Here is a 25,206-nt window from a genome sequence, read left to right as displayed (position 1 = left end):
CACAGCAGGGGACGGTATTTCTTTTCCTAGGATGGCGAAGTCATGACCCGCCCTACTCTGCCTCTGATTGGCTAGTACTCATTGCCTTCGTTGATTGGGTTGGTCAGGTTTAGATATGAGGAATGAGATTGGTTAGGATTAGGGTTAGAATATCAAGGCAAGCCAATCAATAGAGGAGTAGGGAGGGTCATGACTTTGCCATCCTAGGAAAATAAAAATGTCGCAAGCCGCGGCCGGTAAGAACCAGCTGGAGTTTGTTCAAACGTGTTATTTTACACAAAATAGTTGTGACTGTTGGACGGGATGTAAACCGCTGACACCAGTTAATCCTTGCAACTCCGTAAATGTCTGAACAGTTGGATTAACAGCTGTATATGCTAGCCAGCAACCAGCGCTGTTTGAAACGTGCAGATTTTACAACAGTGATACTGATGTGAACTCTGCACTGGAGAGACTCACCTTATTTGTGCTGCTACATACAGCTGCTTACCTTAATCTGAGCCTCTAACACGGTGCCGTGACCGGCTACCAGCAGTATACAGATCATTAGGGTAACTTCGGTGTGTGCTGTCCGGCAGGTTTCTTTAAATAATAAAACAGAGTGCTGTCAGAGCTGAATTCAACCAGCGCCAATGAGAAGAACTACTTCCGACAAGAACTACAAAATAAAACTTACTCACGACCACCTGAGTTCATCTTCAAGCTACAGTCCAACATACTGTGTATATACTGTATGCTATATCTAATGTATGTAATATGGTCATATCATAATATGCCCATTATATACACTCATGCAAAAAAGCTCTTGTACATCCTTTAACCAGTTTACCAGCTTTTATAAACACAACTGAACACAGCAGATAATTTGATTTTTTTTTATTATAAAGACATACTACATAGCCTACCTACCATACAATGCTTACCCAGCCCAATTTATTTAGTTAGTTACATTGTTGCAATGTAATTATTGTCCCCAGTGAGGCTTAATGAAACGACATACAAAAATACAAATCAAAAGAGCTGAGTTATGAACTGGTTGACAAACTTGGTATCATCTGGTCAAAGTGATACTGAAAAGAGATGAAAACAAGTCAAAGCATGAATACAATGTTGTTTGGAGACATTAACATGAGTGCATTTGATACAGAGAAGCAGAGTACTGCAGAGGTTAAGAAAAAGAAACTGACATGAGAAGTGTTTTAGAGCTTACTTTACTGGATACTGATGAAACAATCGTAACGTTTGCAGAGGAAGGCGTTCTTTGAGGGCTAAATTGATTTGACTAGTTCCTCTCTTTTCAAATGTCTTGTAATTATGATTGGGTTGTATTTATCAGAGCAAATGATTTCTTTACAAACCTTCAAAGCAAATATGCGTCATTTAGCAAAGTCACTGGAGTTGAATATTTAGGACAATATTCAATTGTTTCTTCCTATTTCATGCACACTTGATCACAAATGAAGTATCTCAAAGCATTTCAAGTACTCTTTTGGCCCATATGTGGTTGTCTTCAAAAATACCCGTTGCCTCACTGGGGGTCTGTGCTGGATGATCCCACAATGCCGTGTTGTCGCAGAAGGTTCCTCAGGATCTGATTCTTGGATTTCCAGTCTTCCACCTCAAAATAACACAGACGACACAGCAGTAATGAATAAAACTTTCTATGAGGAACGCACTGACTGCAGCTAACTCAGTCATGATTAACTGTGGAAGCTGATAATTGGTCTTTTATTAAAATGTAGTCATCACCTTCATACTTTATTAGTTATATGGCTTTCAATAGACACGTCCAGGCTGAAGGTGGAAGTAAACTAGCTGACATTACTGTGGTGGCTTCTGGCTGGTAAGCCTGCACAATAACACTGTTATATATGTGAAGAATTTGAAACCCATTCTGCTGACTTTATTACTTGTTAATAATGCCAATGAAACAAAGTTTATAAAGAAAATAAAACGCAATGAAATGAAGTCAAATTTGAAAAAGGTGGCTAGACATCTTTTCACCTGCAAATCACCAAAACCACACAGACCATTCTGTTCTGTTACTGTATCAGCTGCTCCAACAATAAACTGCAACTTTGGAGAAAAATAAGAGGCAAAGACCATCAGATTCACTTTAATTTATCTCCATTATATCTCCATGTTTGTGTTATGTGCAGCATGCTGACAATGGACCAATCAAGGACGGCTACAGACTATTGTTTGTCAGCGGTATGACGCCAAACTTTTGCTAAGTTATTATAATGCAAGGAATCATGGAAATAAAGTTAGTTCATTTATAATCATGAGCTAGCAAGTAATCTTCACACAGAGCAGCTTCACATCCAGACTGTGGAGGTCGAACAGAAACGTTATTAATAATCCTGGGGTGCAGTTTGTCTGCCTTTGTCTGAAGGGTCACAGTGACTTTAATAACCTCTACAGGTCTACAGGCTGATGTAAATACTGCTTCACAGACCTTTACTCTAACAGGAACAAAATACCTCAACAACATTATATTGTTGCCATGTCTTTCTACTCAATTTGAGAATGTCAATGTCAATATGTCAAATCTTGAACAGTAGAAAAAAGTAGTGAGACTCGGCCACTTTAGTCCCAAAGCACTGGCAGATTAGTCTTTAAAACCCCTAAACATACGCTAACATACCTCCTGTCTGAGTAGCTGGTTGTCAATCCTGAGACGATCAAGAGTGCTGATATCTTCCCCCAGCTTCAGGTTGCTCTGTCGAAGTTCCTTGATGTATTCACAGGCTTTAGACAAAATACCTCCTTTACTCTAAAACAAAACACACAAAGGTTTCAAAGATGTAAAAGTTTTAGAGAAAAAAGAAAACGCTTTGTTTGATATATGATGATGAACTCTGAGGAGTAACATGCTCTCACTGGATTTATCTCCAGTACCTCCAGTATGAAACTCACCTGTCCTGTCTTGGTGTAGTCCACGTTACAGTCTGGTATGGCCTTCGACAGCTGCACTATCCAGTTGTTGATCTTGTCCCTGCGCCGGCGCTCAACTGTAGTGACAAATCTCTCAATTTGAAACATGTCCTCTTTCATACACATCGATTCAAACATTTGTGGTAAAACACAGTTAAATCTTCACAAACCTTCGTTGTGCTGAGCTCGTCGTTTCTCATCTCTGGAAGCCCGAGGAGCTTCTTGCTTTCTACAAAACAGATTATGAGTAAGATGATTGTTTGTTTCCGTTTTTAAAAAAATTTTTTTTAATCTGTGGTAGAGTTTTAATTAGGGGTGCAACGGATCACAAAACTGTGATACGGTTCGGATCGTATCACAGATTTGAGTCATGGATCGGATCATTTTTCAGATCAGCCGGGAAAAAAAAAAGGGGGAGACAAATAAAACTTTGTTTTCCATATATTCTTACAGCATGGAACTTTTGCCCATGGTCTTAAATGAAAACAACATTCAAGATGTCCAATGGTTAAATAAAATCTTAAAATATATAAAATATTCAAAGCTCAATTGTTAAATTAAATTGCAATATGAGGCATGACACCTTCTTCCTTTAAACATGGTAGTGAATGAAACAACAGCCTGTGTCCACATCATCTAAACTTGATGATAACTTACAAACATGAACACAAGTCTTGTCTTGAAGCTTAGTTTGTTGAACGCGCCATCAAACAAACATTCACCAGGGAAAAGTGCACCACTAACGTCAGTTAGCAGCTAGATAGCTAATTAGCTGCTCAGCTGCAGCACATTAAACAGCAGGTAAACATAGCTGCAGATGTCACTACGGACCCGTTAGATGCTGGTTTGGTTGTTGCTCTTTAAAATCCCTGTTAGCGACACGCTGTCTGTCCATGACTTGTACTTACAGCTGTTTGTTTATTTTGTCTTAAATGAGATGTTAAATTTTGCAATTAATCCACGGTTCACATGCGAGCTGAACCGTGAGGGGCGATCTGTACGGATCACTGATCAACTACGATCTGTTGCACCACTAGTTTTAATTCTGTTAAATTAAGATGTAATTACGCTATGTATGGCTGAGTGCGAGGTGCGATTGTCCTTTGATTGGATCCCGTCAAAACTTCCTGGGGTGACATCATCACATAGAGCTGCCCTGTAAAACAAATGAATGTCAGCTGCATAAATAAGTACAAGCAGACATGTAGCAGCTTACGATAAACATCTTTATGAATTCTTACTCTGTTAAGTCTTAAATAAAAAAGACTGCTATTACATATTACATACATTATATCATATATACAGTATATTATAGTATATCAATTCCAGTGTTGAATGAAAATAGCATTTTACTGTATTTTTCAAGCAAGTCTACAACATCATAAGCTTTAGCGTGTGTACACCTTGCCATAGCTTTGTCAATACCTGTGGGTGTTGTCTGGCCCAGCAGTGTGTCAGACGCCTGCACCGTGGTCACCATGGTGCCAGTTGTGGCGTCTGCGATGGTGGCGGGATAGTATGTGTACTGTGTCTCAGCGCTGCCATCTCCCTCCAACCCCTCTGACTGGGAGAACACAGCCTGAAGTCAAAGAGACAGTTACTGCACTGTTAAGTCTTTTGTTGCCCTATTCAGATATAGTCTATAAAGAAACTGAAGTTGCAAGTAAGCATCTTTAAAGAGGATATAATCAGCATTTTTATATTAACAATGAATCACATGGCAATTTGTATGTGTAAGGGACCGCTCGTAGTAACAAATGCACAGAGGAATATCACCTGACTGCTGTTCCCCTCAGCTCTACAGAGCTTTTAGTGTCTTTCAGCTCATAGTTTTGGTTGGGGAGGGGGGTTGGATGTAACGGGACAGAGTTCTCAGTGAACTCAGCAGTCACACATTTCTCTGTTCTCTATTTCTATGTTTTGTGTCTTCAGGTTAGGCTAACCCATTGATGCTAACTTTGGAGCTAACCCCCTTCACTTTTCCAGCTCTTGGGGAAACAACAGATTTGACTTTTTAGCATTTATTAACTGTTACACTGTAGTCTGTACTGTACATTTACTGCCAGACTGACAACTTTCTGCTGACCTTTTCCTCTGTTCCGCTCGCATCCACCGTCACTTTCTTGCTGCTCCGCTTTCCCAGCCGCTACGCAAACATACTACACAATACCCTATTCCTTAATGAACATACACTACCAATAGTTTCCCAGGCAACGACACAGAGGTTGACTCGCGTGCTGAACAGCGCTGCACAGAGACTCACAAATGCTATTGATTTCCGAATGAATGGATATTTGGCGTTAATTTTGGCATTAAAAAATATTTTTTTGGCCTGGCGGGAGTTCTTGTTGTGATAATTATAAGAGAACCACTGATTCAGTAAATGTTAAATACGTTCAGTAAACGCTCAGTAAACGTTGAGTACAGTTAGACCCAGCAGTCTCCATTAGGTTGGGCGAGTTCAAAGTTGTGAAAACAACGGGGGTGTTTTGAATACACCCCCATACAGTCTATGTTTCACAGGTAATTTGTTAGTCTGTCCCTCCCGCCGCAGGAAATAATGGATTAATCCTGGAAAGCTATTGATGTGGCACTTTTCTCCTTATGAAAGTAACACAGAGATTATTCGACCAATGAGAATTTAGTCAGGCGAGAGCATATCGACCAACTAATCGAGCAGTCGACCAGCAGACTACAGCCCTAAATATTCTATCATTTTTGATGTTATTATTTGAGTGGATTTGCCTTTACTAGAGATCCTTTTACAGTAAAAATCCAGAAAAAAAATCAATGCCTTTAGTATCAAACACTCACCTCCAGTCTGCTTGAAAGGGTTAGGGCTGAAACACTTGATAGTTTTGTATTTTGTAGAGCTCAACAGCTGTGGTCAGCTTGAATGTGTCAGTTATAATGTGGGTACCACTCACCACTGTCCATCCATACACATAGTGTCAGTGAATTTAGCTGTAATCTGGCACTTCTGGGTAAAAATATGAGTGTTGGAAAATAGGTGCTCATTAGGGATGTGCCAGTATCACATTTACACACTGTGATTTTTGTAAAAAAAAAAAAAAAAAAATACAGTATACCAGTACACAGTACACTTACAATCTTCATCCAAATTTCCAGAAATGCTACTATTAGTACTAAAATATGGGAAAATTATTTCCCACCATGATTGTTTTAGATTTATTTAACTTGACATATTAAACAGTGACTGTGCATCTGTGTTGCTAACATCAAATATACTTTAAACACTACAAACAAAAGCAGGTTGGTTGTTAAAAGTTTGGGAGAGTTGACAGGAAATTACTTTGAATGCAGCTTATTGTCTGTGTCTCTTAGATTTAATGCACCCATTAATATTTCCACACATGTTCTGATCTCTTTGGGGTGTTAACAGACAAAATCATAAGGGCAGCGCATTAATAAATATGCGCACAACTGAAATTAATGCTCTCTTTCTCACTTAACATTTTGGCTCAGTGCCCTTAAAGCCATGGCTAGAGCGGGACTTCACTGGCCCTGCGGTGGTGTCTCTGCCTCGGTAGATTGGCGCTCCCTTGTGGCTAAGTGGCAGTTGGTCAGGGTTGTTCTCACCTGTGTGACAGTCTGAGTGGTTGCAGGGAAGCCTGTGACCAGGCTGACTGCGGCACCTCCGTCTGTCTGACCCTCCAGCTGGCCATCCGACACTTGGATCACTCTGTAGGTCACCTGGGACACCACACATTACACCGAGTGGTCAATATCTTATTACTACTATAGGTGACACACGGACAATTGCAGAGCATACACACACACACACACAGAATCAAACTTCTACTTTTAGGTCTTCATTAAGTGAAGTGGGTCACGAGTACTGAGACCAGGAGCTGATGTGACTGGCACACTGGCTCAATTATCAAGAAATGTGAAGTCACATTTCACAAAGTCTGCACGTCTAAAACTCTGTTGATATGATTGCAATGACAGTACACCAGTAATATATTTTTGCTAATATATTTCCAGCACAAACTCAAGTCAATTTCCGTGACAGTCCATTGTCTCAAATGCTGTTTTCTGATTACAATGACACATTTTGCATGCTCTCATTTAGCCACAGAGGCTTCTGCCTTCTGCTTAATTTGATTGTTTCATTAACATTTCACAAATGTGCCTTAAATTTTACTCCAGTGTGATATCTTTCAGTTCTGTAGCTACAATATTAACCCAACAATCTGCTTTCACTGTGATCACCATACTGATAAATGATGTTAACTCAAATTATTGTTTTTTTTTGCCAGAAGTTTTGTGTCAATACTCCTTCCTACCTGTCCACCTGCTCCTTCTGTCTTGAAGAGATATTTGATGGGTTGATCAGTGAAGGTGGCAGCAGACTGAATGGTGGCAATAGCTGCTGGGTCCTCTGCAGTGGCTACAGACCCTGAGGGAGCAAAAAGCCACATGAAATGAAAGTATCACAAACACCTCATGGGAGGAAAAAGAGCAGTTTTACGCTTCAAAGTACATGATCGGTGTTGCAGGACAGAGACAAACACATAGTGACACTTGTAAGTCTAAACCCTCACCAATTTATGAGTTTCAAACTTTCAAAAGACAGTGCTTGAACATGGGGTGCATGCTAGCACACACATACATAATACAACATTTCCACTGAATATTCGTTTTCTAAATATATTACTAATAGTTGTTACCTTCCTCGTTGACAGTAACACTCCCATCTGGTTCAGGGCTTTTCTGTTGGCTGCACATGTAAAAACACAGGAGAGAGCTAATTAACACCGTAGTAGAGGGTAGACCAGGCTTGTCTATATAAACGTATTTGTTGTTATTAGTTAGCAATGGCGCATGTTTAAGTCTCACTCACCTCTTCATTTCTGCCGACAGTCTTGGACGAAGAGACCGCCTTCACTCTCTCCCACAGCCAGGCTGTGAAACAAGTTCATAAGTTTGACAAACAGACGCAGGAAACTCTGCTCACAACTGCACAATACTGACTAACTTATCGACCCCGGGCCTGAAACAGAAAATAAACCCCGAAACGACGTTAGAAGAGGGGTTGTGGTAGCTTTGTGTGGGAGCTGAGTCAGATCGAACGTTACTATTGGAGATACCGGACACTGGACGTGTTTGCTTTCAAAATTAAAGCAAAGAACTGGACAGTACCAAATAAAACATACGTTGCGCTTCATGTGTGCGGTGAACATTAGTATTTTAGAAGCGCGTTATGATTTCTTTGTTGCAATTACTATATGTGGTTTGTCTTTTGACTTTAATGCTTTGTTAATCACAAAAGTTTCGATGGCTGTTTAAACCGGTATTTTAATTTGGGGGATCGTACCGGAAACCACATGGTTCATTGTGGCTAGCTCGACGCGGATCCTACCTTTCGGCCCCAGCGGTTTTTACAGATGTTTAAACAAAAGCACTTTCCCGTCTGCTAGCTGAATGGAGGCAGTAGCTGATAAATACAGTCTAAACTATAATTAAATTGCTACATTATAAACACGGTGCTACATTATGTTGAATATATTCCCGTGTGAACAAAGATCTACTTACGCCGCAGTGGTCCCTCCCCCGATATTTGTCAACAGACCAGCGCCAGTGTCAGAGTACGCATGCGCAACGGGAAACTCCCAAAATACATATTTTACTTTACTAAAATAAAATGACCCGCTGTCTGTGTTGCTACTGTCACCATCAGTTGTGGTAGCCCGTGGGCATTTGGGGAATATCATGTCTCTGAAATAGTAGGTTGATAAAATAAAAATGGGAGAAATGTTCACTGTAATGTGGTACTTTGCACTAGCTTGTACTGCCCTAATATAGACTAACGGTGCTGCCAATTACATTGCGAATGATTTACTTCTACTACAACATGTTGTTCTTAAATATAACCCTCAACTTAATGTATAACGCTGTATTTGTTATCATTGGAAAATGGCGAATTACGTTATTTTGACACAACCGGAAAACTTCTATATAATGTTGCGAACTTGACGAGGTGAAACTGACCGGCAGGCTTCATCCCGACCTAGGGGGTTCACTGTTGAGGCGGGTGTCAGCTGGATATTTGACGGTCTCAATGTCGTAAATCCCTCACAACATTCACTGTAACATTTACAGATTATGACTTCTTTATTATTATTAAAATATTAAAATAAATCCCGCAGCGATAACATCAAGTTAAACGCTGTGTCCTAGTAGAGTCAACCTGCTTCTTTGATATGTGGAACTTAGGTTTCACTCTTTACTCTTTACTCTTGGCCGAACTGACACAGTTTATCTCACTTTAACTACAAACTGCAGTGTTTCTGAGAGTTATTAAACGTGATGAAAGACAACACACAGGTGAGATCAGAGGGGCGGAAAACACTGGACAGCGCCCGTGGTTCGATCCCGCGAAGGGATGGAGATCAGCGTATCCTCGCAGTGAGAATTGTTGAACGAAGTAACCACTGAGCTATAAACCAGTGCGACAAGACTTAATGAAAACTGCTTTTATAAAGAGCCAGCTTGTGCTGTAACTCATAACACTTATTAAAGCAGACATTCATGCAGGTAACATATTTACTGTTTACTGGCTCTCTGTTAAGACGAAGAAAGTTCATTAAATGTGTTTTGTTTTTGTTTTTAAATATAAAAGATCCTGTTTCACCATGTAAAACTATGTCATCAATGGCTATTGAGGTACTATAACATATGTTATTCCAGAAAGAGTCTCAATATTTATTACTCAATGTACTGACTCTGATTTTCTTTTTCTCATGAACATGCACTGCTTGGTTTTAGACCCAAAAATGGGAGTTTTCATTATACAAGGTGAACAACTGCAAATGAATTATACCTAATACACGGATTTATTTCTCTTTTAAAACCTGAATACCTGCTGAATTATTTTATATTATTGTTAGCAAAACATATTTTAATTGAAAAGCATAAAATCCATTAGTAAAGTGCTGAAATACTTAACTAGTTTCTTAAATACACTGACATATATTTTATGTCTAACAACCTTAAATTACTCAGTGACTATTTTGATAATCAAGTAATAATAATAATTTATCATTTGAATCATTACATGCATGAATTCACAGTATTAATTTAACACCAAGGTGATCGTTTTAATGGCAGCCTGTGGAAAAGTTTTTTGTCAAGCAAAATAAAAAAAAAGAATTTGTCCTCTAGTAACCAAAATTTATAGTAACCAATGTGAAGACAAGGCTTTCTCTCTCTGCAGTATGTAAGGTGAAGGTGATTCTAGGAGAAGCAAAGATGACTTTGAAATTGTCTCAAACTAAAATTGAATGTCTGATGAAAAACATAGAAGCATTTGTATCATTTGATTTGTCATTTCACACTGATTAGCACAATTTTATGATGATTTGGATCAGTCTGAAAAACTGTTAATATTCCCAGAAAATAGAATGAAAACAGTAATTTTGTTAAACATTTTGCTTCACACATATTTGATGCTATAAAAAAGTTTTTATTTTAGTTTTTAAAGCAAGAGACATTGATTCAAGTGAGTAATCCCTCAGACTAAGAAGAAATCATCATGAGGAAGTGAGTTTTGAGATGATCTGATTACAAAGCAGGAAATTCCAGGTGAAGGTAGATTCTCAAGAGATGATCTTCTTGAAATTCAGACACAGTCAAGTCAACTCTTTCCTTGTCAGTAATATTGATAGTTTCAACAGTTTTGTTGTAGTTCAGGATGATTGATGATCTTTAGTGGCACCGCATATGTGGTATAGTTCAGGATGATTTGATCCTTTGGATTGGGAAGGTAACATCCAATACCTGCAGATAAGATCAAGATAAAACAAGATTATAAATTGATTTACAATAAGACAAAGAACAAGATACAGTGGTTGTTTAGTGAAAAAAGTGTCTCACCAACATCAAGTTCTTTAGTTTGGTTGTCTGTTTTCTTGACCAGCAGCTGCCAGTAGGTTTTAGTCTCTTCACTTCCTGCCAAACAGTTCACACTCTGCAGGAACGGGCCATAGTTATAATCCTCCGTGTAAGTGAACCTGCAAGGACAATAGAGGAGGACTTGGTGAAGGACATATATGGACAATTATTACTAGAATATTGCAAGCAGTAAGTAAAATAAACTGAAGCAAAATAGAAATACAAAAGATAAAAAAGGTGCCCTTATTAGAACCATAAAGTTAAATAGAGATAAAGAAAGAGAGAAAAATATCAAAACACAATAAAACACTATGCAATAAATTATGAAGTCATTTAATGTTTGAGAAAACATGATTGTGCAATATTAGTCAGTAATTAAGAGAAAGTCATTTATTGCATTAGATTTGATGATTCATGCTAACAGTTGATTTTAAGATCTTACATGAAGCCTGTTTTGGAGTCCTGCAGTCTCCTCAGTCCACCAAGCAGGATCCCTCTGTAAACCACAGAAGTGTCGTAGGTCTTATCGGTACAATTTTCTATTGAGTTCCTCACCACAACAGTAAATTTAGTTTTTTCTTCAGAGCCTGGAAATGGAAGTCAAAGCAGAGAAAATAAAATAATGAGAGGGCAAACAATATCCTATAACAATAAATAAATAAAATAGAATTTGTCTTAATGGTTAGGACTGAGGACATTTTTGTATTTTTGTATTTAGTAATGATAGAAACTTTTGAATTAAATTGTTTTCCGAGGCTTACTTGAAGGTGGAACACCAGCAGGGCAGCTGCAGCAGCAGCAGCCCTCCTGCAGCAGCAGCAGCAGCAGGGCTGCAGAGAGGACAGCAGGTGTCATCATTCTCACTGTTGGAAACCAGATTCTGAACCTGAACACTTAGCTACAGAGGTTAAAAAAAAAGACATCCAAAAACATCATCCTTGGAAATGATAATACTTTTCACATAGCCAGTTTAAACACCACCTTAGTTTTGTACAAGTTAATTCAAGACTGTTCACACCACCGTTTGTTAAAACCAGTTAGGCTGCATTCATCTTTCAGTACAGGATTCTAATCCTTCGATGTTCAGCTGTCTCCTGTCTTTCACTCTTCTTTACTGCTACTAAGTAAAAAGATAAATAAATAAATAAAGTCACTTAAACTCAGGCTGCGTGTTCAATGGTCAGAGGCAACTACGCCAAATGTCAAACAATCCAAACTATCTCATAAAGAAAGTTAAATCAGTAAATCAGCCAATGCCAAAAAATAATAATTAAAAAGTTGGTTACAAGATCTTTTTCTAAGCACCTTCACCTCCCTCTAACCTCTGACGTACTGTACCTGTGAGGGTGCAGGAGCAGATTGATGAGGTTCTACAGATCTTCAAGTAGCTCCTGGTCCTGTTTGAAGGACTTCTGCTCAGAAACTTTTATAGCTCTCCTCCACACATCATATACTGAAACAACCAATCATCACCAGGGGCGGATTTAGTGATTTGGTGGCCCCAGGCAAATGCTGCCTTGCTTTACTCATCACCCTTTCTCTAACTGGGACTGTTGGTATTAGCAGTAGTAGAAGAACTAATCAAAACATTTTTCTGAAGTAAAACTGTTAACTATTAGTAGTAAAATTATTAATGCCACACAGTAAAAGTCCTGCATTCAAATTTTTACTTAAAGTGAAGAGTGAAAGAGAAGTATTATCAGCACAATGTACTTTAGATTAATGAATAATAATGCATCATATTTTAATTGTTATATTTTGTGAGTAAAAGCTGAATCTGCAACGTAACCAGTAACATTCATCTGTCAGGTAAATGTAGTAGAACCTTTTCCTCTGAAGTAAAAGTAAAAGTAAAAGTACACACTAAGTAAGTAGTATACAGTTGTATACTTTTTCACCTTTGGGGGCCTTTTTAAGTTATTTCAGGGTACAATGAGTTAAAATACTAACATAGTTCAATGTTAGTATCAAGCACATTGCTGCAAAGGCACTTGAGGTAACACGCCAAAAAAAATTGCAGAAATGCACCAGCAAAGGCAGGGTGTAATCAATGTTGGTTTTCTAATTATTCCAAATTTTTGGCTTTGTGAATGTTTTGTGAGGAACAACATGTTTTCAACATGTTGGTTAGGCCTCAAGGATACACACAATGCATTCTGGTGAGAAATATGTAAATCTAAATATAGCTGGGTTTGTTTACATGAAAAGTTCACCGGGAAAAAGCACTTACATTTTGCATTCTTTAATCTCCACTATGATTACTTTCAGGGTTTCCACCAGTGTTATAATGTAGCCATCAGCGAGTGGAAGATTAACCTTCTGACTCACTGGAATACATGAAAGATACAAATAGAATCGATAAGCATCATTGTAAATAAAGCGAAAAAAAAAAGGCTCCACTTATCACCATCACAAACTAGAGGACAGTTGTGTTGCCAGCAGGTTCAACAAGTCTTACAAAATTATATAAACTGACTTACAACCTCATTGTCCCTGATGGAGATCATGACGATCTCTTCCAGCAAAGTATGTTTGACACATTTCTCAGCAGACTGAGGACACAGGACAGGTAAGGTTAAAACACTGAAGTCAGGCAGGTAGGAGCAAATCCACCAACAGAGAACATCTGACAAACAGCAAAGATGCAAACAAAGATGAAACTAATTGACGTGCCCCCCCCCCCCCCCCCCCCCCCCCCCCCCAAATATTTGAAATTGGATGGCTTTAGAAATTGTTAACTCTATTTTCACAATAAGTGTTTTTATTCATAAACATAAGTCACTTTTCTGTATGTTTTTATTGTTATTTTTAATGTTATTTATAGTTTCTGCCAGCTACACACAGACTCTCTCTCTCTCTGTTTAGGCTACTTGGTTCCTTCCAGCTAGAGAGCTCTATATAGTATCAGCGGAGCTCATAGAGCTGCTCAGCTGCAGCTGTGGAAGTCATATAGAATTGTTGTCAACCGCAGTGTGAGGTATGAATAACCAATCTAAGCTCACACCATAAAACTATTTGACTTAAATGAATTTGTAAATGACTTCAAACTTCAGAATTTCCCTCTAAAATGACTTTGGTATCAGAAGTTTTAATTATAACTCTTAGCAGTTAATTTTAAGTTAACTATAACTTTCAGCATCAAATTCCTTCTTTGTGTTTGCTCGGACAGTGTTTCCCTGTTCAGCTGTGGTGGGAGTATAGTAACAAAAACAGGAACTTTGGCATTAAATAGACTGTATAGTTGAAAGATATCCACTTGATTTGACTCATCTGGACAACTGAAGCTTCATATTAGCTTCAGATAAACTTTTAAATACATTTTGCACAGAAGGAGGACTGTGGATTTTGTCCTCCATCACTTACATTGTAAGTGCATTATGAAGGGATCTTCTAATGGTCAGTATGAACAGATGGAATGATTAAAGCAAAAAATTGTGAGCCTGTCCTTTAAGGTCAGTGAAAGATCATGGTTTCATGATCTTTCCCTAAAGCACACGGTCACACAACACATAACTCACTCCAAGTGAAAACATTCATTCTGAAGAATCAACAGATGGTGATGAGTGCCATGGTACTATTCCACTCTTCACATATTTTGGCAGGTCATAACTGTGAAATTCCCAAGTAGCAGGTGTGTCTTCATTTACAAAGAAAAACGTCAACAATTCTACTGAAACAATAGCCAATTCATTTTAAGGTCATGAGAAGTTACTACATGCTACATCCGATGAGTTTGTGCAAAATCTTAAGTTTCACAACACCTTGTACACCCTGTACAGGTTGTGAATATTATAACATTATTACCAAGGTTAGAGGGTTCACTGTTGAGGTGGGTGTCAGCTGGATATCTGACGGTCTCAATGTCGTAAATCCCTCACAACATTCACTGTAACATTTACAGATTATGACTTCTTTGTTATTATTAAAATATTAAAATAAATCCCGCAGCGATAACATCAAGTTAAACGCTGTGTCCTAGTAGAGTCAACCTGCTTCTTTGATATGTGGAACTTAGGTTTCACTCTTTACTCTTTACTCTTGGCCAAACTGACACAGTTTATCTCACTTTAACTACAAACTGCAGTGTTTCTGAGAGTTATTAAACGTGATGAAAGACAACACACAGGTGAGATCAGAGGGGCGGAAAACACTGGACAGCGCCCGTGGTTCGATCCCGCGAAGGGATGGAGATCAGCGTATTCTCGCAGTGAGAATTGTTGAACGAAGTAACCACTGAGCTATAAACCAGTGAACCACTGAAGTAAAACTGTTAACTATTAATAGTAAAATTATTAATGCCACACAGTGAAAGTCCTGCATTCAAATTTTTACTTAAAGTGAAGAGTGAAAGAGAAGTATTATCAGCGCAATGTACTTTAGATTAATGAATAATAATGCATCATATTTTAATTGTTATATTTTGTGAGTAAAAGCTGAATCTGCAACGTAACCAGTAACATTCATCTGTCAGGTAAATGTAGTAGAACCTTTTCCTCTGAAGTAAAAGTAAAAGTACACACTAAGTAAGTAGTATACAGTTGCAGTTATTTCAGGGTACAATGAGTTAAAATACTAACATAGTTCAATGTTTTTCATGTCTAAACATCATAATAAATCTATAATGGGTCACCAGTTCAATCCTCCGGACCGGCAGGATAAATCTGGGTGGGGAAAGTGAAGAAGCAGCGTTGCCCCTCCCTCATTAACACCAATGAGGTGCTCTTGAGCAAGGCCTTTGAACCCAACTGCTCTGGTGGAGCTGCTCAGTGGCCAGCGGATCAGACTGTGGTTATACTGGGCAGCTTCCAGGTATGAATGTGTAACTTTGTGAATGTGATCAGGGCGTTCCTGAAAAAGAGAGTATCGCTCTCAGAGAACCTCCCCTGAATAAATAAAGGTTAAAAAATAGTTGTTTGGGGCCCTTTATTTGGGGGCTCCAGGTAGTTGCCTACCTTGACTAATGGTCCAACCCTGATCATCACACGTCAAGCTGCAATCCAACTGAATGACGTTACATTTCTCACATTTCACACAGTCATCTCACATTCTCAGGTCAAGTACAATCATGAACAATGAACAAAAGACACATTAAGCAACAATGATGTTTGTTAACAGTAAAACGAACAAGAAGGAACTGCATTCTTCAATTGAAGGACTTATGGCAGGGAGGTGACAGGAATACCTCAGTATGTCTTTCTGTTTGTTAAAAACACAATAATTGGTATAATTGTGTGTGTATGTGGTCATGAGAGGTTACTACATGCTACATCCGATGAGTTTGTGCAAAATCTTAAGTTTCACAACACCTTGTACACCCTGTACAGGTTGTGAATATTATAACATTATTACCATTGAACATAGTAGTACTTTCAGAGGAATCTCAGTGAATTTCAGATGGGTGTCAAATTAAAGGAAAAATTAAAGGAAAAACTGGATGAATGCTTGACCCCTACAGTTCGGGGATCTGGTGGCTCTGTTATGCTGTGGGGGGCATTTTGCTGGCACAGTTTGGGTCCACTTGTCCCCTTAGACGGTCCTCTGCCATGCTGGCATGCTCTCCTCCTCGCCATCGTGTTGTGGTGCTGCATCTCGTCTCTTCTCTGATGAGAAGAAGGGGCGAGTGGCAGATGGTGGCTCAGCTGCGTCTTCTCCTCTTCCAGCCTCTTAAAGCACTGGGTGACAGACGAGATGGATCAGAAGAGTCCCTCAGAGGTGATGTGAGCTCCCTGGAGGTCCTCTCTGCTTTTGCTCTGCAGGGCGGTGAGCCCTAGCCACAAATGGCAAGAGCCCACTGTGGCCAGCGACATCACGCACCCTGCAGTGGTCGCAAAACCCTGTATCAGACTGTTTAACTGGCCGATGGTACGGCCCAGAGGATCAGCCTGATCCGGTGTAGGGGGGTCAACTGTGCGCCCAGCCAGAAAATTTTCTCAAAATATTCCAGTGTGTCCCTATCCTGCGTCAGCTGGCCGATTGAGGAATCAGGAGGGCAGTGAGGGGCTCTTCCAGGGTGGCATGCCAGGGCAAGCTTCCTCCATGCGGCCCTGCACTCTCAGGAAGACCACCAGTCCCGCCTTTGTTTTTAAGCTGCTCCCTCCAGGATGCTGCAACTCACTGCTAGATATTCAGGAGGGCAGGGGAGACAAAGCCTAGCTGGCCTGGGTGAGCCAGACCGTAAAAACCTCAACAGAACTGGCTGACCAGTTTTGACGGGATTGCTGGGCGCATTGTAAGCCCAACTTACTCCACTGCCATGGTCATCACTTTTGGGAAATCCTGGTGAACAGAGGTTGGTGCTGGATTCTGGAAGGTCACTGACGTCTCGGACACCGATGAGAAGTCGTCATCATCGACCCTTGTTGAAGGCACAGGTATGATCTCAGCTGAGTGATCCGGCGGTCGTGGCGGCGGAGGATCATCAGCCAGTGCGGGGGGCTCGTCTTCCATGGGGACGTCAACATCATACTCCAGTTCACTTTCCTCACAACTATATGTCACTTCAAAGTGCTGAAGTGGTCCCACCGCTGCTGGAGAGCTTAGAGAGTGCCCGACAATCCCGTCCAAGACACTTGAAGCAGAAAACATGCAGGTTGGCGGCAGCGAAAAGGCTGGGGCACAATGGGCATTGATGAGTTTCTTGAAGCGGTGACTCCATGTGTGGAGAAAACAGATTAGCAGGCAAACTCACCGTCACTGAAGAATAAAGAATGCGCAGCAGCAGATGCGCTGTCTTATATACTGTGTGGGGTGCACGTATTTGGTAGGAACGTCCTGATTGGCCGGCTACACACATGCAAACTTCAGTGGGCGAAAGTGTGCATGTGACTGGAGGGCACTGTTACCCATATAGTCCAGTAGAGGGCAGAGCCTGTGTGAGATAGAACAGTGTTTATGCAAATAAGGAGGAACGTACCTGCTGGTCCAAACAGCAGATAAAATCAACCTGCTTCCTGTTGGTGAGTGAACAAAGAAGACATTTATCTCTGTTTTTTGTCTTTGTATCTACAGTCAGCATCAACATCTCTCTTGTTCTTTCTCTCACTGTAAACCAACTTATAATATTATAATAGTCTGTGTGGATCTAGCTTGAAGATATTGGATGTTACATTCCAAGTGCAAATGTGTAAATCATCCTGAAATGTACAGAGTAAGTACTGAAACATCAGCCGCCACTTGACATCAGTATGTGATCAGAGCCAGTCAGCATCAAGTGTATGATTATTAATGTCATAAATTGTCAATTAAATAAGATGCATTAGTGTTTGGTGTTCAGTGAGAATCAACAGTTGAACATGTGACTCTCCATGTAATGATTACTGAAGCAAGTTTATTGATACTATCCACATAGATATATTGTGTCTACAATTTGCACTGATTATTTTACGGATTTCACATTCACCTGGAATTTCTCTGCTTGGGCACCTCATAATCAAAAATCATTTGAAGTTTTGTGCTCAATGTGGGATTACATACGGTTGTGTTCCTTTTGTGGGTTGTGTCAAACTTTATGATTTAAAGATAAAATAATGATGAACAAAGTTTCATTTTTAAGTAGATTTTTAATACACTGTTTCTAAGCAGGCTAATCAATGTTGCTATCTCTGCATGTCTTAGATGCTACACCTTATGTTGGATATCCTGGTTTAGTACCTGAGACTGATAATCAAATGACAGAAAGGTCTTTACATGAGCTTAGAGGTTCTGTAGGTTTGTGCTATGTAAATATTGTCTTAATAGGGTCCAAGTAAATTAACCAGTTAAAACTGAGCTGTGCAATGTCATGCAGATAACATCATATAAAGTTCATTTTAGGCTTTCCCTCAGAGTGGATCAGAAAAACTGTACCTCCATGATATGCAGTTCAGTGCTGTCAGTGTTGCAGTTTTAGAGAATACAATCAGTACAATCAAAAATGATAACCACATAAGACTAACACTGTTGATTTAAAGACAAACAAGTTTTTAATAAAATTAATAATAACAAGATAGTGAGTGTATCAGCTTCACTAAAGTCAACTAAAATTGGTTTGAGTGTTTTATTTTTTGTATCTATAATGCTCAAATAAATTAGTTCAATTTGATGAATATTTGTTATTTAGGTTCTAATAAGGAAGATCTTTTTGATTTGTGTAGCCAATATTAATGCAAATTGCAAAATATATATTCAGCCCATTTCTGGAAAATCTGTATATGTTGTATACTTCAGATGTGTCTTCTAAAAGGTGTAAATGCAACAAAATAGATTTTTATTGTCAGTTTATTGTCAGATCTGAGTGAGATAAAGAGAAAGAAAATGAGAGACAAAAATGTGTTTTCTTGTCATTTGGCTCTTTATTTGTGACATGTAGCCATTCAAAGTGGGAAGAAAAGCAGATAGCAGATAGTTTGTTGAGGATGCAGGTAGTGAGATGATACTGTATCTTAGAAGTGTGAATACTTCAGGTACACTTCATCACCCATGCAAACCTGGTAGTCAAGGTCTGTGAGAGTAGATGAAAACATGTCAGTCGATGCAAAAAACAATTAACATGTCCAAAATGTGATCAGCTTCTCAGGGTCTTAAGAACAAAAACAGCCCTAGCTAGTTGACTGTGTTCATGTTCCCTTTTATGATTTATACAGCAGTTTTTATTACAAATATTTGTCCAAGGCAGAACTCCTCAGGGGCAGAACTAAAAAGCCAGAGATGTTTTATAAATCAAGCTGAGCTAAAGTCATGAAAATGAGGCTAAGTGGCAGCTTTTATTGGAAGGAACTCTGGTGAAATATATGTAAATATATATTTATGAACAATACACATACAGTATATAATATAAACATATACCATTGTCAGTGGCACATATTCTGCTGTTTGGGCTCTGTACTGCAACACATTTTCATTTGAAATGAAGTGCTGACTCAGATTTAAGGATGTTTAAGGTTTACATCAATACTGGGTGAACAGTGCAGGACAAATACAGTCATGGACTGTAAAGGATTTGACAACAAATATTAAATATGACGATTTTCCTGAGTTTATAATAACGGTCTATCCCGTAAACCTGCGTTAATTTTTACAAGCAATTGTTTGGATAATTACAGACATATTATCACCTTATAGAATTTACATGGTTAGCAAACAGGTACTTATTTTCAAATCCAGCAGATACAGATAAATACTGGCCTTCACTTTGCTGACTCTGACACATTTACATTCTATTATTCTATTAATGTGCACTGTGCCTCTAAACCAATATATAAATAAATATAAAACCAATAAATAAATACATTCCTGTCTATAAAACTGAACCACCTCCACTCTTTTAGAACAATCTGTCTTGCTTTTCACTTACTAATAGGTTTGACTTCTTTGCTTGATTCATTGTAGAGAAGGGTTTCCCAGAACATGCCTGGTCCATTTCTTATCCCCTGAACTGCCACCACATATTTGCCACTGCTGGGGACATGCTTGGTTTCAAAACTGCAGAGACAACATAGAGATGCTCAGCAGCAGCAAATGCTGCAGGAATTTTGCTTCAGATTAGAGCTGAAGTCACCAACAAACCAGTGAAACATCCATTAATATAAAACAAAACAAAACAAAACAAAACGAATCAAGGTCATTGATTGCACACTTCATTTTATCTTTAAATGTCATCAGTATCAGTATTCATTTGACTCTAAGAGAATCATGCCTTTAAACCTTGCTGATTGATTGTCTGACTTTATTTATATCATGATTTTAAAAAAATATATACTGGTATGCATCTGTATCCTACCATTATTATTGCATAACTTACCTAAACCCAGGATTTTTTGACTGAAGGTCTTGCATTGCCTGAAAGAGGGTTCCACCAAGTGTCCCAAATGTATAAGTTTCAACAGGAAACTCTTGGACACTGTTCTTGATATTGAGCTTGAAGGTGATTAGAACAGGACCTTCAACAAAACAGAGGATAAAAAACAACATTTCAAGAAACTTATTGCTGGAATACAGTTACAAACACATTGTTTTGCACTAATAAATCTATCAAATTACCTATCGACATTGTTGTGTTGTCTTTTTGTCATGAAGGGCAACAGAGCTCAAAGGTGGAACACATCACTGCTTGCATTCGTCGGCTTTTATAGTGAACCTAAAGCATACTCCTACAAAGGAAATCACATTCCTGGTGTAACACAAAGAAGCAAGTGGATAAATATTCTTCCTTCCTTCATTCCAGAGTCAAGTTTTATTCTACTTTCCCACACATTAAGTTAATCTACAAAGTCATGCCTTGACAGAAGTTTTGTTCAGATGATAAGTGAATGTAAATGTTTGCGTAATTGTCTGCAGGTGTTTTCCCAGCCAGCCTCATCACATTTCCCACTGACATGTTACCACGTGATGATTAAGGGCTGCTATCTGCAAACATCCTAAACTTACACTAGGTTAATTATATTATCAACTGATACCTTATTCAATATACCATCCCATTTGCAGGTGCTGCTATAACTGATAGTATCTGTAGCTTCACTGTGTGGTAAAGAATTGTTGGTAAATTGATTAATTGCAACTTTTTTTGTTGATATACCCACCAAAGCTCAATATGAACTACCTTTCAGTTGGTCCTGCATTTTTGCCTATTCTTGTTTTGAAATTGTTCTTACGTGGTTTTTATTCCTTAATAGATTTTTGTTTAATCAAATTAATACGAATTATTTGACACCCAACAAACCTGATGGGGTTCAGTAGGGGCTCACATGATAAAAAAAAATTCAGTTATTTCAGAAAAAGAACATCATACCAATAGTAAAAATATGGTGGTGGTAGCGTGATGGTCTGGGGCTGTTTTGCTGCTTCAGGACCCAGAAGACTTGCTGTGATAAATGGAACCATGATTTCTGCTGTCTACCAAAAAATCCTGAAGGAGAATGTCAGGCCATCTGTTTGTGACCTCAAGCTGAAGCAAACTTGGGTTCTGCAGCAGGACAATGATCCAAAACACATCAGCAAGTCCATCGCTGAATGGCTGAAGAAAAACAAAATGAAGACTTTGGATTGGCCTAGTCAAAGTCCTGACCTGAATCCTATTGAGATGCTGTGGCATGACCTTAAAAAGGCTTGAAAACCCTCCAATGTGGCTGAATTACAACAATTCTGCAAAGATGAGTGGGCCAAAATTCCTCCACAGCGCTGTAAAAGACTCATTGCAAGTTATCGCAAATGTTTGATTGCAGTTGTTGCTGATAAGGGTGGCCCAACCAGTTATTAGGTTTAGGAGGCAATCACTTTTTCACACAGAGCCATGTAGGTTTGGATTTTGTTTTCCCTTAATAATAAAAACCTTCATTTAAAAATTGCATTTTGTGTTTACTTGTGTTGTCTTTGTCTTATATTTAAATTTGTTTGATCTGAAACATTTAGGTGTGACAAACATGCAAAAAAATAAGAAATCAGGAAGGGGGCAAACACTTTTTCACACCACTGTAAGTGTTCAAGTTCAGAGTTTGGTTTCCAACAGTGAGAATAATGATGCCTGCTGTCCTCTCTGCAGCCCTGCTGCTGCTGCTGCTGCTGGGGTTCCAGCAATTTATTTCAAATGTTTCTATCATTATTGAATACAGAAATGTCATCAGCCCTACCCATTAAGATAACATCAACTGTTGGCATGAATCATCAAATCCAATGCAATACATTACTACTACATTACATTAATCTTACACAATCATGTTTTCTCAAACTGAGGAACACTGAGGCAAAATGACATCATATTTGTCTTTGAAAAACTAATCCACAGCTTTATATCATCACAGCTGGACAACTATAACTGCCTGTATTTTGGTCAAGAACCATTTCACACCGTTAGCTGTTAAAAAATTATGACTTGATTACTTATTACTTATTGATTACAATTACAGCCGCATGTAGCACAGCTTCAGATCATCAGTTGGGGCTATTGGTTGTTAAAAAAAAGTCAGTGTCCACTTTTAAATCATGTCATAATCTATTGCAAAGGCATCATATCGTGTTTTATTGGGTTTTGATATTTTTTCTTTATCACTATTTAACTTTCAATACTTTACGGTTCTAAAAAGGGCACCTTTTGTCTTTTTTTGTATTCTTATTTTGCTTCATTTTCTTTTACTCACTGTTTGCAATATTCTAGTAGTATCTGTCCATATGTAAGTCCTTCAACAAGTCCTCCTCTATTGTCCTTGCAGGTTCACTTTCACAGAGGACCAAACTATGGCCCATTCCTGGGGAGTGTGAATGGTGTGGTGGGAAGTACTGAGGAACGTACATTCTGGGAGCTGCTGGTCGAGACAACAGACAACCGAACTACAAGACCTAATGTTGGTGAGTCAACCAAGAGTAAACAACCAATATATCATGTTATCTGTCTTTTTGTAAATCAACTTATTATCTTGTTTTATCTTGATCTTATCTGCAGATATTGGATGTCACATGTCCAATGCAGATGAGCAAATCATCCTGAACCATAACAGCTACTGAAGAATCAGCAGCGACTCAACATCGCAATGAGATCAGAACCAGTGTCGTGTTAAACTGTATGATTATATATTTCATAGATTATCAATCAACTAAGATCCATTTGTGTTGGTAGTTCAGTGGGTGATAACAGCTGAACACATGGCCTTCATGTAAACATGTGAAACTTAACACAAAGAAACAAACTATCATTTTTACTGACAAGGAAAGAGTTGACATTATTGTGTCTTGAATTTCAAGAAGATTATCTCTTGGGAATCCACCTTCACCTGGAATTTCCTGCTTTGTAATCAGATCATCTCACTTCCTCATACACATCAACTGTTGTACATTGCTGTAAAGGCACTTGAGGTAACACGCCAAAAAAAATTGCAGAAATGCACCAGCAAAGGCAGGGTGTAATCAATGTTGGTTTTCTAATTATTCCAAATTTTTGGCTTTGTGAATGTTTTGTGAGGAACAACATGTTTTCAACATGTTGGTTAGGCCTCAAGGATACACACAATGCATTCTGGTGAGAAATATGTAAATCTAAATATAGCTGGGTTTGTTTACATGAAAAGTTCACCGGGAAAAAGCACTTACATTTTGCATTCTTTAATCTCCACTATGATTACTTTCAGGGTTTCCACCAGTGTTATAATGTAGCCATCAGCGAGTGGAAGATTAACCTTCTGACTCACTGGAATACATGAAAGATACAAATAGAATCGATAAGCATCATTGTAAATAAAGCGAAAAAAAAAAGGCTCCACTTATCACCATCACAAACTAGAGGACAGTTGTGTTGCCAGCAGGTTCAACAAGTCTTACAAAATTATATAAACTGACTTACAACCTCATTGTCCCTGATGGAGATCATGACGATCTCTTCCAGCAAAGTATGTTTGACCACATTTCTCAGCAGACTGAGGACACAGGACAGGTAAGGTTAAAACACTGAAGTCAGGCAGGTAGGAGCAAATCCACCAACAGAGAACATCTGACAAACAGCAAAGATGCAAACAAAGATGAAACTAATTGACGTGCCCCCCCCCCCCCCCCCCCCCCCCCCCCCCCCCAAATATTTGAAATTGGATGGCTTTAGAAATTGTTAACTCTATTTTCACAATAAGTGTTTTTATTCATAAACATAAGTCACTTTTCTGTATGTTTTTATTGTTATTTTTAATGTTATTTATAGTTTCTGCCAGCTACACACAGACTCTCTCTCTCTCTGTTTAGGCTACTTGGTTCCTTCCAGCTAGAGAGCTCTATATAGTATCAGCGGAGCTCATAGAGCTGCTCAGCTGCAGCTGTGGAAGTCATATAGAATTGTTGTCAACCGCAGTGTGAGGTATGAATAACCAATCTAAGCTCACACCATAAAACTATTTGACTTAAATGAATTTGTAAATGACTTCAAACTTCAGAATTTCCCTCTAAAATGACTTTGGTATCAGAAGTTTTAATTATAACTCTTAGCAGTTAATTTTAAGTTAACTATAACTTTCAGCATCAAATTCCTTCTTTGTGTTTGCTCGGACAGTGTTTCCCTGTTCAGCTGTGGTGGGAGTATAGTAACAAAAACAGGAACTTTGGCATTAAATAGACTGTATAGTTGAAAGATATCCACTTGATTTGACTCATCTGGACAACTGAAGCTTCATATTAGCTTCAGATAAACTTTTAAATACATTTTGCACAGAAGGAGGACTGTGGATTTTGTCCTCCATCACTTACATTGTAAGTGCATTATGAAGGGATCTTCTAATGGTCAGTATGAACAGATGGAATGATTAAAGCAAAAAATTGTGAGCCTGTCCTTTAAGGTCAGTGAAAGATCATGGTTTCATGATCTTTCCCTAAAGCACACGGTCACACAACACATAACTCACTCCA

General features: G+C 38.7%; 1 protein-coding gene across 4 annotated transcripts; it reads right to left on the bottom strand.

The window, feature by feature from the left end:
* Positions 1-861: 861 nt before the first annotated feature.
* usf1 (upstream transcription factor 1) lies at positions 862-8,545 on the bottom strand. Of its 4 annotated transcripts, none has more exons than XM_042415433.1 (11): positions 8,497-8,545; positions 7,805-7,866; positions 7,632-7,681; positions 7,248-7,360; positions 6,538-6,651; positions 4,363-4,516; positions 4,006-4,093; positions 3,108-3,166; positions 2,920-3,014; positions 2,648-2,776; positions 862-1,618 (listed from the first exon to the last, which is right to left on the bottom strand). In XM_042415433.1, exons 2-11 carry the CDS (start codon positions 7,810-7,812, stop codon positions 1,529-1,531), a joined length of 900 nt encoding a protein of 299 aa, XP_042271367.1. In that variant the 5' UTR covers positions 7,813-7,866; positions 8,497-8,545; the 3' UTR covers positions 862-1,528. The 4 variants fall into 4 exon arrangements, with proteins under 4 accessions (XP_042271367.1, XP_042271368.1, XP_042271369.1 ...); XM_042415434.1 differs by lacking the exon at positions 8,497-8,545 and adding an exon at positions 8,324-8,342; XM_042415435.1 differs by lacking the exon at positions 8,497-8,545 and having other exon boundaries at positions 4,363-4,501; positions 7,805-8,060.
* Positions 8,546-25,206: the final 16,661 nt, after the last annotated feature.

This window comes from Thunnus maccoyii, chromosome 6 (genome assembly GCF_910596095.1).
Source record: "Thunnus maccoyii chromosome 6, fThuMac1.1, whole genome shotgun sequence".
Lineage (NCBI taxonomy): Eukaryota > Metazoa > Chordata > Actinopteri > Scombriformes > Scombridae > Thunnus > Thunnus maccoyii.
This window is presented reverse-complemented; position numbering and strand designations above follow the sequence as displayed.

Excerpts from the sequence above, each read along its gene's own strand:
- usf1 (XM_042415433.1), bottom strand. Across the intron at positions 4,094-4,362 it reads GGGCCAGACAACACCCACAG|GGCAGCTCTATGTGATGATG; the intron begins GTATTGACAAAG and ends TTTGTTTTACAG. Across the intron at positions 2,777-2,919 it reads ACTACACCAAGACAGGACAG|AGTAAAGGAGGTATTTTGTC; the intron begins GTGAGTTTCATA and ends GTTTTGTTTTAG.